The sequence below is a fragment of the Cetorhinus maximus genome, chromosome 2 (assembly GCF_964194155.1).
Source record: "Cetorhinus maximus chromosome 2, sCetMax3.hap1.1, whole genome shotgun sequence".
NCBI lineage: Eukaryota > Metazoa > Chordata > Chondrichthyes > Lamniformes > Cetorhinidae > Cetorhinus > Cetorhinus maximus.
This window is the reverse complement of record NC_135880.1, coordinates 179,718,206-179,730,298: the sequence shown is the minus strand read 5'-3', so window position 1 is coordinate 179,730,298 and position 12,093 is coordinate 179,718,206. Positions and strand designations below refer to the sequence as shown.

At 42.4% G+C, this 12,093-nt stretch overlaps 2 protein-coding genes across 8 annotated transcripts in view; both read left to right on the top strand.

Moving 5' to 3' along the window:
- Window positions 1–12,093, top strand: part of LOC144668223 (phosphatidylinositol 4-phosphate 5-kinase type-1 beta-like) — a 387,051-nt gene that overhangs the window by 254,556 nt on the left and 120,402 nt on the right. The gene's annotated exons all lie outside the window — the stretch shown is intronic.
- The window catches only part of LOC144668132 (tight junction protein 2-like), a 113,219-nt gene that overhangs the window by 58,147 nt on the left and 42,979 nt on the right, over window positions 1–12,093 (top strand). For all 5 annotated transcript variants that reach the window (XM_078529912.1, XM_078529905.1, XM_078529898.1 and 2 more), the window contains 4 exons: window positions 1,890–1,992; window positions 5,897–6,452; window positions 10,010–10,113; window positions 11,513–11,666. In XM_078529912.1, the coding sequence (XP_078386038.1) occupies window positions 1,890–1,992; window positions 5,897–6,452; window positions 10,010–10,113; window positions 11,513–11,666 (917 nt within the window). The remainder of the gene's footprint in view (window positions 1–1,889; window positions 1,993–5,896; window positions 6,453–10,009; window positions 10,114–11,512; window positions 11,667–12,093) is intronic.

Below are 12,093 nucleotides of genomic sequence, written 5' to 3'. Positions count from 1 at the left end.
TTCCTAAGTCTTCCTACTTTACTATATAAGATTTACTATATTAAGACAAATTCCCAATAAAGTTAGATGTTATTTTCTAATAATAAAGTTAGATTTTAATAATATTCTGGTTAGTAACCTAATCTTAGATTTTTAATTTAAACACTATTATTGTATGACAATTCTGCAGACTGTGCAGGGGATTCTCAATTTTCTCTTCCCAAAGGCATAGTGCAGTTGTCATTTGTTCAGCATGCTGTCTTCGAGCCTGCCCTGAGCAATCACTCTAATTGTTACTGATTGAAGTAGTTAACTGTTAGCCTGATACGAACATAACACACCAAAAAATTTTAAATTCAATTGTTTATGTTAGAAAACTGAGACACTTTCTTTCTAGGGCGAGGTTGCGTAAGGATCATGTGGCCTGTTCTGTGCTTCTGCAAAAAGTCTGTTTCAAGGAGAATATTACAAACTGGATTTGGGTCTGCTGAATGCTGCTTTACTGTATTCCCCATTAATTATACTACAGCCCTTCCTCCTACAATCAAAGTTGTTTTGCATGGCCTTTTTATCAAATGCATATACCACAATGGCTGCCTTTCATAGGCTCCTACCATTTCTCCCAAGCAACACTCCGGTTAGTGTAGAACCAACTTAACGCAGTGCCGAGATTTGTTTTGGGTAGGAGGAGGCTCATGTGGAGCCTCACTTACACTGACATGGAGCAGTTGGGCCAAATGGCCTGTTCGTGTTGTTGAAAGATGAGATACTTCCTTGTCATCTTGCCCAATTTATTCCCTATTGATTACTAATTAATATTTGATGCTATTATTCAAATAACAATTCACCTTTTTTTTTCTTCTGATCCTGCTGCCTTTTGCATGTTAATCTGCTTCAGTGAATGCTCCTCCCTCCCTTGTTTATGCTGCTCTATGCTGGTTACTTAGTTTCTTTCGCTGTTCCCTTGTTCTGTTGTGCATGCTCTTGCTTTTGCCCATCCTCCCACCCCCAAATGTAGAACTGGTTGGGGGGGAGGGGGGTGTATTGAACTTTGCCAGGGCTGTACACTAGTTAAAAAGTGACGCATAATAAACGTGGCAAACTTGAATAAAACTTTCTTTGAAATTTTATCCTGTGGGTTTTCCTTTAAATAACTTTTTTTTTTGGCAGCTGAAGAGGAGATTGAAACAGTTAATTTTACATGATTTGTGGGGTGGGGGGGAGGGAAGCATTGACTCATCCTGAAAAATTATTACTCCTGGCTGCATTTACTGAAACTCCAGGGCCTGTCTTGAGCAGCTTGAACAGTACCTTCCAAACTTGCGATCTCTGTCGGCTAGAAGGGCAAAAGCACCACATTTTCAATCCATTATTTTGCCATTAGACGCTCTCCGTTGTTGAAGTTGAAAAGTCTGAAACCGGGATAGAGAAGAAAACCTTGGGAATGTACAAATGAAAGTGAAGAAAGGAGTTGAAAAAACCAACAACTAAAATTTATTAAAAGGGATCAAACCCAAGTGGGTGGCTAGGACACCACAACATTTTTTTAAAAAAAATGTAGAGAAAAAAATTGGGTCAGAACAAAATGTTTTCTCAATTTAAAAAGATAAGAATATTACCCACTGAGCTATGTCTGATATGTATAGTTCAACAATAAGCAAGAATGAGTGGAGGCTGGAATTGCGTAACTTCTAAAGTGCCCGGTGTTCCAAATGAAGAGAATTATTTATTGCATCCCCCATGAATAGTGTTTAAAGATTTTGTTTCTAACTGTATTTTCCAGATTTTGACTTCAAACAAACATTCTAAATTCTTTTGGTTATTTCTGAATGTATATCAAACAATATTTGCCAGAACTTCAAACGGATTTTTGCACACTCTAATTGTGAATGTGTTCTTTTCCTTGGCAGAGAGAATGACCGGGTTATAAATGTTAATGGCTGTCCAATGGAAAATGTGCCTCATTCCTTTGCTGTACAACAGTTGAGAAAATGCGGGAAAGTAGCTCAAATAGTAAGTGCTGATTAAAATCACTAACAGTAAATAATCTTATTATAGAAATGTCTAGCACACAGGCATCTCCATGATTAGACATCCATGTTCACATAAACCATTGCTTGCCGACTTAAATAGTACTACTGTAATCAGTGTTTCCTTTTTACACAGCGAGTTGTTGTGATTTAGAATGCTCTGCCTGAAAGGGCAGTGGAAGCAGATTCAATAGCAACTTTCAAAAGGGATTTGGATAAGGGGAAACAAATTTAGAGTTATGGGGAAAAGGCAGGGGAATGGAACTAATTTGAAAGCTCCTTCAAAGAGCTGGCACAGGCATGATAGGCCGAATGGCCGCCTCCTGCACTGAATCATAGAATGATAAAGTGGAGGAGGAGGTCGCTTGACCCATCGTTTGTGAAAGGACGATCCTATTAATCCCACTCACCCCCCTCTGACCTTTCACCATCGCCCTGTGATTTTTCCTTCTCTTCAAGTATTTATCCAATTCCTTTTTATTTTTGAAGGTTATTATTGAACCCGCTTCCTTTTTAGGCAGCGTGTTCTAGATCAAGACTTGCTGTGTTCTTTTTTAACATAGTGTTCCCTTATGTCTCTTCGTTCTTTGGTAATTACCTTTTTGAATCTGTGTCTACTGGTTACCAACCTTCCTGCCAGTGGAAACAGTTTCTCTTTATTTACTCTGTCCAAAGCCCCACATGATTTTGAATGCCTCTATTAAATTTCCCCCCCTCCTTTTCTGCTGCAAGGAGAACAATCCCAGCTTTTCCAGCCTCTTGGTTTTAACAGGAACATGAAAACCGGCCAACAATAAGTGGTGCTTTTTCTCTCCCTAATACCAAAATTGGAATATCAGGTGATTTCAAATATCTGAGCAACTCACCAAGGCTCCTTAGACGGCACCTTCCAAATTCACAGCCTCTGCCACCTAGAAGGACAAGGGGCAGCAGATGCATGGGCACGCCACCACCTGCAAGTTCCCTCCAAGTCGCTCGCCATCCTGACTTGGAAATATATCGGCCGTTCCTTCACTGTCGCTGGGTCAAAATCCTGGAACTCCCTCACAGCACTGTGGGTGCACCGACACCACATGGACTGCAGCGGTTCAAGAAGGCAGCTCACCACCACCTTAAGGGTAACAAGGGATGGGCCATAAATGCTGGCCTAGCCAGCGATGCCCACATCCCATGAACGAATTTTGAAAAAAGAAAAACCCACCAATGCTAACACTGAAAGGAGTTGATAAACTTGTGGCAATTGTCAGTGGTCATTGAACAGCAAATGACATTGCTATGATGTTACAATAAACTGCACACGATGCCTTGCATTTAAGCCAACGCCATTGTCTGAAATGTATAATCCTTAAATGAGATCTCTTCACTGACTAAGGCAAGGCCTGGATAAAAATAGGGATTAAAAAAAATTCAATCTTCCGGTAGTTGTAATGCAATTATCAGAATCAATTTATCATACAGATTAAATTTCCAGTAGTAAATTTAAATTGAATGATGTCCAGGCTGAGCGACTGAGGCAGAGGAAAGCTTTTTAATTTCCTCTGGTTTTCAGCTTGTGTTTTATCCTTGATGTTTTACTGTGATTCTTTTTCATCCCCTTGTCCTGCCCTTACTCCACCCTCCCCTGCCCGGTTTTCTTTGGTGTTATCTATCCCTTTGGTGTCTGCATCTCTATCTGCATTTTCTCGAGAACCCAGCAGCAGGTAGGAATTGAGTCTGAAAAATCTGGTGCTTTGCTGTAAGGCTGTTTTACATCACAGTAACATCCCGCCTTATCAAATCATTAAATAAATACCTATCAAACCAATTTTGTAAGAAGTCTGCTGGAAAGGTTGTTTACTTGGAAAATTTGCATTCTGTCTTCCTGTACTTCTTTCCTCCCCCCACCCAAATCACCACCTGGATGAGAATCACAGAAGGAGGCCATTCAGCCCATCATGCCTGTGCTAGCTCTTCGAAAGAGCTATCAAATAGTCCCGGTCTGCTGCTCTTCCTGCAATTTGCTGCAATTTTTTTTCTTTTCAAATGTTTATCTAATTCCCCTTTGAAAGATGCAGTTGAATGAAGTGATGGGAATAGTTGCGTGAACTCAAATGCTTTGACATTTTTGTTAATTTTAATGTTTGTATTTAACCATAATGTACAACATCATTTTATTTTTGCAACAGCATTTTGCTCAAACTGCAGAACAATCCAGTTATTTATAAAAACTTTCAGCAAATAACACTGGCTTTGTTTGTTTTACCTCATAGTAAAATTCATAAGTTTCTGACCCAAATTGTTTTGACTGCTGCCTCTAATCTCTGTTTAACATGATGCCAGTTGACTGCTTTTTAAGGCTGGCTCGCGAACCGGACAATTAGCACTAGGAGTAAAACATGTTCTCACCCTGCATTGCATCATCCAACAACTTAATAAAACATCCCAAGGAGGGCTTAAGACACCAATAAGGAGATATTGGGACAGGTGGTCAGAGGTAGGTTTCAAGGGATGTCTTCTGGGAGAGAAGTTATAGGGAGGGACTTCCACAGCTTGGGGGCTGAGACAGAAGGTGTAGCTGCTAATGGTGAAGCAATGGAAATTGGGGATGCTCAAGAGGACAGAGATGATAGATACCTGTGTCCCAACTTAGTGACTTTAAATAGCCAGCCTTCTCTTTTATATTCTTTTTCTACCAAGTTCTCCCATTTGTTTTCCCCCTTCGCTCCTTCCCTGTTTCAAAGCTGTTTTACTGACCTTTTTGGTGAATTTTTATAAGCTGAAATGGGGGAAAAGAAAATCTAATCTTTTACAGTTAAAAGAGAGCCCACAAATAAATTAGTTGTCAAACCATTAAACCTGCTACTTGTCTCTTTGCACTGGAATGGATGTGACTTTTGCCTGGTATCTTTAAGAGAATAGGCCATCATTCAGTCAATTCCACCATTCGGTTAGATTGTGGCTCATCTGTACAGTAACTCCCACCTGTCTGCCTTGGCTCTGGAACCTTTGGTGACGCCAGCCTAGCTCTCAAATATTTTCCTGTCTTGGCTTCAGTTGGTCCTACAAATAATTCCTTCTGCCTTTTTTTTTTGAGTTTTGGATGTGTGTAAAGTAAATGATTACCTGTCTCCTCCCCCCCCCCGCCCCCTCTTACTGATGGATCTGTTGTGTATTTCTGGCATGTTCTAGTGTTTCTTTTTAAATCATTTGTATATCTTGCATTCCCATTCTCTTGGCGAGAAATTAAAATAAAACAAAATGGGTACAAAGCATTGGTGTTTCCACACTGCAACCTTGCAGATGTAAGACTAGGGTACCAATCTTGTGCTTTTTGAGGAAGTGAATTTAAATAGCTTGCTTTTTTTTTTGAAATGGTGGTTCCTTACATGACGGATTTAGCATTAAACCGATGTTGTATTTCTTGTTGGCATTAATTGAGAAGGCCTTTCTTTCCCAATCTCTTTTTTTTAATGCGTCTAACATTCTTTGCCATCTGATATCAGAATTAAAATAAAATTCTTGCCTGGATTGACAGGATAGATGCTGAGAAAATGTTTCCCCCTGGCCGGGTAATCTGGAACATGGGGTCACCGTCTCAGCCCAAAATGGCTGACCCCTTATTCTGAGACTAAGAGAAATCTCTTCACTCAAAGGGTTGTGCATCTTCGGGATTCTCTACCTCAGGAACTGACTATATTCAAGACCTTGAGGTTGATTTTGGGGAATTGAGGGATAGATATGGGTGTGGTGGAGTTGAGGGAGAAGATCAGCCATTATCTTATTGAAGGACCAATGATCTACTCCAGATCCTATTTGTTAAGACTAGCCAACATGAACTGATGGTAATCCAGTCTTAATGACTGACAGCTGAAATGAACTTGCCAATTGTCGCACTCTCTCCCCAACAGGTGGTGAAAAGAGGCCGCAAAGTTCCAGCTCGGCAACCATTAAGTGAACCTGACAGTCGCTTTGATACAGTAGATGACTACGACCGTAGAAGTGAGCACAGTGTTCAAAGTGATAGGAGTGACGGCGGACCCAGGGGACGTAGCTACAGCCGAGACTGGAGTCCCGATAGAGACCACGGCTGGGGTGGAGAGCGTGGCAGGAGCCACGACAGGCCCCAGAGCAGGGATCGCAGCTACAGTAGGGATCACAGCCGGGGGAGAATATATGATGAGGACCGTGGCTACGGGCATGGCGATCGAGGCCAGGGTCGGATATACGATGAGGACCGAGGTTACGAGAGAAGCTACGAGCATGCTGATCGTGGGCGGGGCCGTGTATACGACGACGATAGAGGTTACGATCGAGCTTATGACCATTACCGAGAGCCAGCGAGAGCTCCAAGCCGTGATCGACTCAAATCCCGGAGCCCGTCACCTGAATCCTCCTCGTACTCTTATGACCGCGGGTTGCCAAAGCCATACAAAGTCATGCTTGTAAAGAACAGACCTAATGAAGGTGAGGAAAATCCTACTTTTTTGATTTGTCTACATCCCTTAGGTCTCCTAAAATCCATATTTCAACAGAATATTTGGCGAAGAATTTAATATATTCTCCAGCTGGGTGACCGATTTGTAGGCTTTGTGCACAGTTCCCCAGGTAAGATGCCAAAATTTGCACTTAATTTGCAGTAGACAGGTAGCATCCAAAAAGGATGAGGATTGAAAACTTGAGATTGGAAGGTTTTTGTGAGGCAAGGGGTATCGAGGGTTTTGAAACTGAAGCAGTTAGGTGGAGTTAAGATACAGATCCACCATGATTTATTTGCGGCCGAGAGAGCCTCATCCTGTTCCGCGGATAAACGTACCTTTCTTGTGCCAGATGCCTGAGACACATGCCAATTGTACAGGTTGTGCCCACTAGGGTAGACAGATGTGAATTTGCACTGAATTTTAATATTTCACTTGTTCATGGGATGTGGCTGTTCCTGGCAATCCCAAATTGCCCTTGAAGGTGATTGGTGAGCTGCCTTCTTGAACCACTGGAAGCAGGTCAATTTACTACAACTGAGAACTTTCCGGAGGGAGCTGTACAATAGAGAGTAAAGTTGGCAGATTTCTTTCCTTAATTACATTAGCAAACCAGATGAGTTTTTTTTTAACAACAATCTGGTAGTGCTGTGGTCACAGTTACTGATACAAGCTTTTTATTCCAGATTTAATTAAGGGAATTAAATTCCGCTGCTGCTGTGATGGGATTTGAACCCGTTTCTCCAGATCGTTAATCCAGGCCTCTGGATTACTAACGCTGTAACATAATACCACCTTATCCCCTTTTACCTTTTGAGTGCAATCTAAATATGTTTGTATTGGGAAACTTGTACAAGAGCAGCTTTATGGAAGATGGGTTTTTTTCCCTGCCATTACAGATTCAAAAATTTGGACAGTTGTGCTACATTTTACACATTTGAATAATTCTGCTAATTTTTTAATACACTAGAAGTCGAGAGGTTTTTTTGACTTTGGCAGATCCTGCTTCAGTCATAATTTTCTGCCTTTTAACTCGCTCTTTGAAAGCTTTAATAATGGAATTAAACAACTTTAAACTTTAACTCGGTAAAGCCTAATTATTCCCCTGTAGCTAGGGTTGCCAGCTGTGATCAAATGGGTTCCTGGAGGTTTCAACATATGACTTGTCCCCTGGCTCCAACCAGTAGTTGGCCAACACATCTATCCTTGTGATGTACTGCCTTCCTACACCAATCGGAAAGCTAGAAGACTCATCATCCAATAGGATGATGCTTGACTGTTAGCCCTTTTCTCCCATTTTTAATATTTTAATATCTGGTACAGAGAAACATTCAAAGAAAATGGGAAAGAAACCATTTTTTTTAATGTCCCGACATTTGTTTATTTTTCCCGAGAGAGGCACAAAGCTCTGTCCTGGAGATTGACCATCAATCTCTGGGGAGCTAGCAACCTTATCTGCAGCCATTTTATTAAAAACGGGTTTTCATTCTTGAGGACGGCTGTTGCATATGATCTGAATGTTCTGCCTGAGGGAGTGGTGGATGCAAGTTCAATAGTGAATCTCCAAAAGGGTATTGGATAAGTACTGTCAGGCCTATGGGGGAGAGAGCAGGGGTATGGGACTAATTGGATAGCTCCTTCAAAGAGCCAGCACAGGCATGATGGGCCCAACTGCCTCATTGTGATATCTGTTTCTATGATTCTCTATACTCGTTGCTCCCCACCAGCTCTAAATTTGCAAAGCGCTTCCAAGAGTAAATAGTGAGGAAACTGTTTCCACTGGCAGGAGATCAATAACCAGAAGTGACAGGTTTCAAAGCAAAGGAACCCAAAGGAGAGATTAGAATATTGTTTTAAAACAGTGTTGTTATGATCTGGAATGCGCTGTCTGAAAGGGCGGTGGAAGCAGATTCAATAGTAACTTCCAAAAGGGAATTGGATAAATGCTTGAAGGGGAAGGTTTGTAACTGAGGAAGAGGTAGCAGGGAGTAACAGTGATTGGATAGCTCTTTCAAAGAGCCAGCACAGGCACGATGGGCCGAATAGTCGTCATATGTGCTGTATGATTTTGATATGAACTGAACACCTTAGCCCCTAAGTGACATTGGTGGCTGATTTTTTTTTTAAGTTGCAATACTTGAATGGCCCAGTGCAAAAGTGGAATTGAGGGGTGAATGAGGCATCTATTCCTGCTATTGCTGTTTGCAGAAGTGCAGGCAAATTCTGGATTTATTTCCTTTTTTAAAACATTGCCATCTTCCTGTTTGGCGGGTGTTGAGACTTGGGGCATGCGTGCGTGTGCGTGTGCGCGTGCGTGTGTGCGTGCGGGTGGGATCCCGGGTGCTGGCAGGCTTCCCACACCGCCTCCTCTAGCAGCACACCCTTCCATATGTGGGCCTTTGGTGTTTCAACAAGCTGTTCAATCATGGGGGGTACAAATAACTCAACCACACCTTTGACCAAAGTGACCAGTTGCTCGTGGATCAACTGAGGATGCTTACTGGCAACAGGGAGTGTAAACAATGACTTGTGATCTTCTCAGTTCCTATGGTCTGATGGAGAGGGCGGGGTTGGTGGTGGTTGGGACAGGGAAAACCTGTTGTTGCAAACGTAGCCACTTCCGCAGCTAAGATCACAATGTCCACTTAATACATCTTTTGTGTGGATTTTAAGACTGTTATCATTTGTGAATTATTATTTGGCCAGTAATGTGCACTATTTAGTTATGTTATTTAGTTCCAGTTGTTTTTGCCAATGCTTCTTGTAATGGGCACAAGTGAGTTTTTCCACAATTGCACCGCTATGTTCATACGGGTGGAGGGAGGAAAGAGTCCTAAATAACACAACAACCTGCATTTGTGTAGCACGTTCAACATTGTAAAGTGTCCAAATCCACTTCACAAGAGGGTTATTGATCAAATTTGACATTGAGCCATTTAAGGAGGTGTAGGACAGTTGACCAGAAACTTGGTTAAAGGGGTGGGTTTTAAGCAGCATCTTAAAGAAAGGGAGAGAATTGCAAAGCTTGGGGCCTGGGCAGCTGAAGGCATGCCTGCCAATGGTGGAGTGATTAAACCTGAGGGAGAGGGGAGAAAATGATGCTTTTATCCAGGCGCCTGTTATAATCTAGAAGATGTGAGCAAGTCCCTCTAAAATGGGTGATGATACATTTTGTTTTTCTTGTTTGAGAATGATAACATACATAAATATTTTGAGATAATTGTGAAAGGGATGATTTCAGTAGCCCTGTTACTGAGAGGCAGTGGGACAGATACTTTTCCACTGAGATAGGAAATCCAAGGGAAGGAGTTTTGTTATCATACAGTTCCTAATGATCAAAAATAGAGTGGGTTTGAAAACTTTGGAGGGATGTAGCCATCTGGAACAGATGGGTGGTTGGGTGAAGAAGAATTGTAATGTCACAAAATCGCTGTCTGCCTTAATGCCCGATAGAACAAAAAATGCACTTGAATGTCACTTTGATACTGTGTTATCCAATTGCCATTTATTCAGCCTTCTAAATCTTGCATAAATTTTGTCCAATAGAATATGGCCTTCGATTGGGAAGCCAAATCTTCATTAAAGAGATGACTGGAAGTGGCTTGGCAGCAAAGGATGGAAACTTGGAAGAAGGTGATATTGTCCTTAAGGCAAGTTTAGTTTTTAATCCCTTCAAAGAATTAATTAATTTACATTTTGAAAAATTCTGAATGGCATAGAATTTCATAGCACAGAAACAGGCCATTCGGCCCAACTGGCCCATCCCAATAATTATGCTCTACATGAGCCTCCTCGCACCCCTCTTCATCTCACCCCATCAACATTACATATCCTTCTATTCCTTTCTCCCTCATGTTTATCCAGCTTCCCCTTAAATGCATCTATTCTCGTTGACTCAACCACTGCTCCATAAGGCCCATTGAGAACCACCCCCAACCCATCCGGCCAACACTCACCTATGGCCTAGGATGCAACAATGATACTCGGCCGCAGGTGGGTGACAGACCAGTAGCAGCCACCGCCTACCTGGTGGCACTGCTGTCCAATAGACCTGCCAGCTGTTCTCAATGGGCGGGACTTCTGCCTCTGGGGTCCCTGATCCTGGGCAAGTGCCTAAGTATCACTTAATTCATCATGCCTCTCCAAGAAGAGGCGACACTGGGCTCTTGCCAGCTCTCCAGCAGCAGGCGAGACCCCCGTCGCCCCCAGGCGAGACCCCCATCGCCCCCATTAAATGCCAACCAAAGGCAAAGTAAGAAAATTAAATTTAAAACTTGACGGTTTAAAAATCCCAAGATTTACTACCTACAGAAATGATATTGAACAGTTTAAAATGTTCCCTTTCTGGGCTGCAGAGAGTGATTGACTTGCAGTAATAATTATTTTATTGTTAAGTAGGCATTTAATTACCAGCTCTAACTTCCTGCCATGAGTTTAATGGACAATTGCCTGTCCACCATCTACAAGGCACAACACTCAAGAAGCTTGAAACCATCCAGGACAAAGCAGCCCGCTTGATTGGCATCACATCCACAAACATTCACTCACCATGACACACAGTAGCAGCAGTGTGTACCGTCTACAAGATGCACTTCACACCAGGGCCCCTTCGACAGCATCTTCCAAACTCACTGCCATCGTGAAGGATAAGGGCAGCAGATAGATGGGAACACCACCACCTGGAAGTTCCCCTCCAAGCCACTCACCATCTTGACTTGGAAATATATCACCATTTCTTCACTGTCGCTGGGTCAAAATCCTGGGACTACTTTCCTAACAGCATTGTGGGCGTACCTACACCATATGGACTGCAGCGGTTCAAGAAGGCAGCTCACCACCATCTTCTCAAGGGCAACTAGGGATGGGCAATAAATGCTGGCCCAGCCAGTGAAGACCACATCCTGTGAATGAATTTTTAAAAATTAACGTGCAAGTTCTCAAAATTGTAATCAATGCAGTTATTGTTCCAACAATGTCCACCATCTATTTAATACATCAGGAAATATTATGGAATTCAGCTTCAGCCTCATTTATTTTTGTTTCTTTTAGATCAATGGAACAGTGACTGAAAACATGTCTCTGGCGGACGCCCGGAAATTGATTGAAAAGTCACGAGGGAAGCTTCAGCTTGTTGTCCAAAGAGACAGTAAACAAACATTAATCAGCATCCCACCCATGGATGATAGTGATTCTGAGCCTGGAGGTGAGGGGGTTATATCTGTACTACTGGCACCAAGCCTCAATTCATCCATCACCCTCCTGTGATCGCTAATCTGCATTGACTCTCAGTTCAACAACGCAGCGATTTTGAGAATTGCATCGTTGTTCTAACCCCTCCATGGCCTTTCATCCCTCATGAACGTGAGATTCCAAATCTCTGCTGGCCATGTTCGAACTCGCACCAAGTCCTATTCCCCTATCACTCCTGTGCTTGCTGACCTACGTGTGCTCCCAGTTAAGCAATGCCGTGATTTTTTAAAAATTCTCACCTTTTGTTTTCAAAAGCCATTTCCATGCACCTCCTTCCTATCCCTGTAACCTCCTCTGGCCCTACAACCCTGGGAGAAATCTGCAATCCTCAAATTCTGGTTTCTTGCATATCCCCGATTTTTTTTTTTTAATCGCTCCAC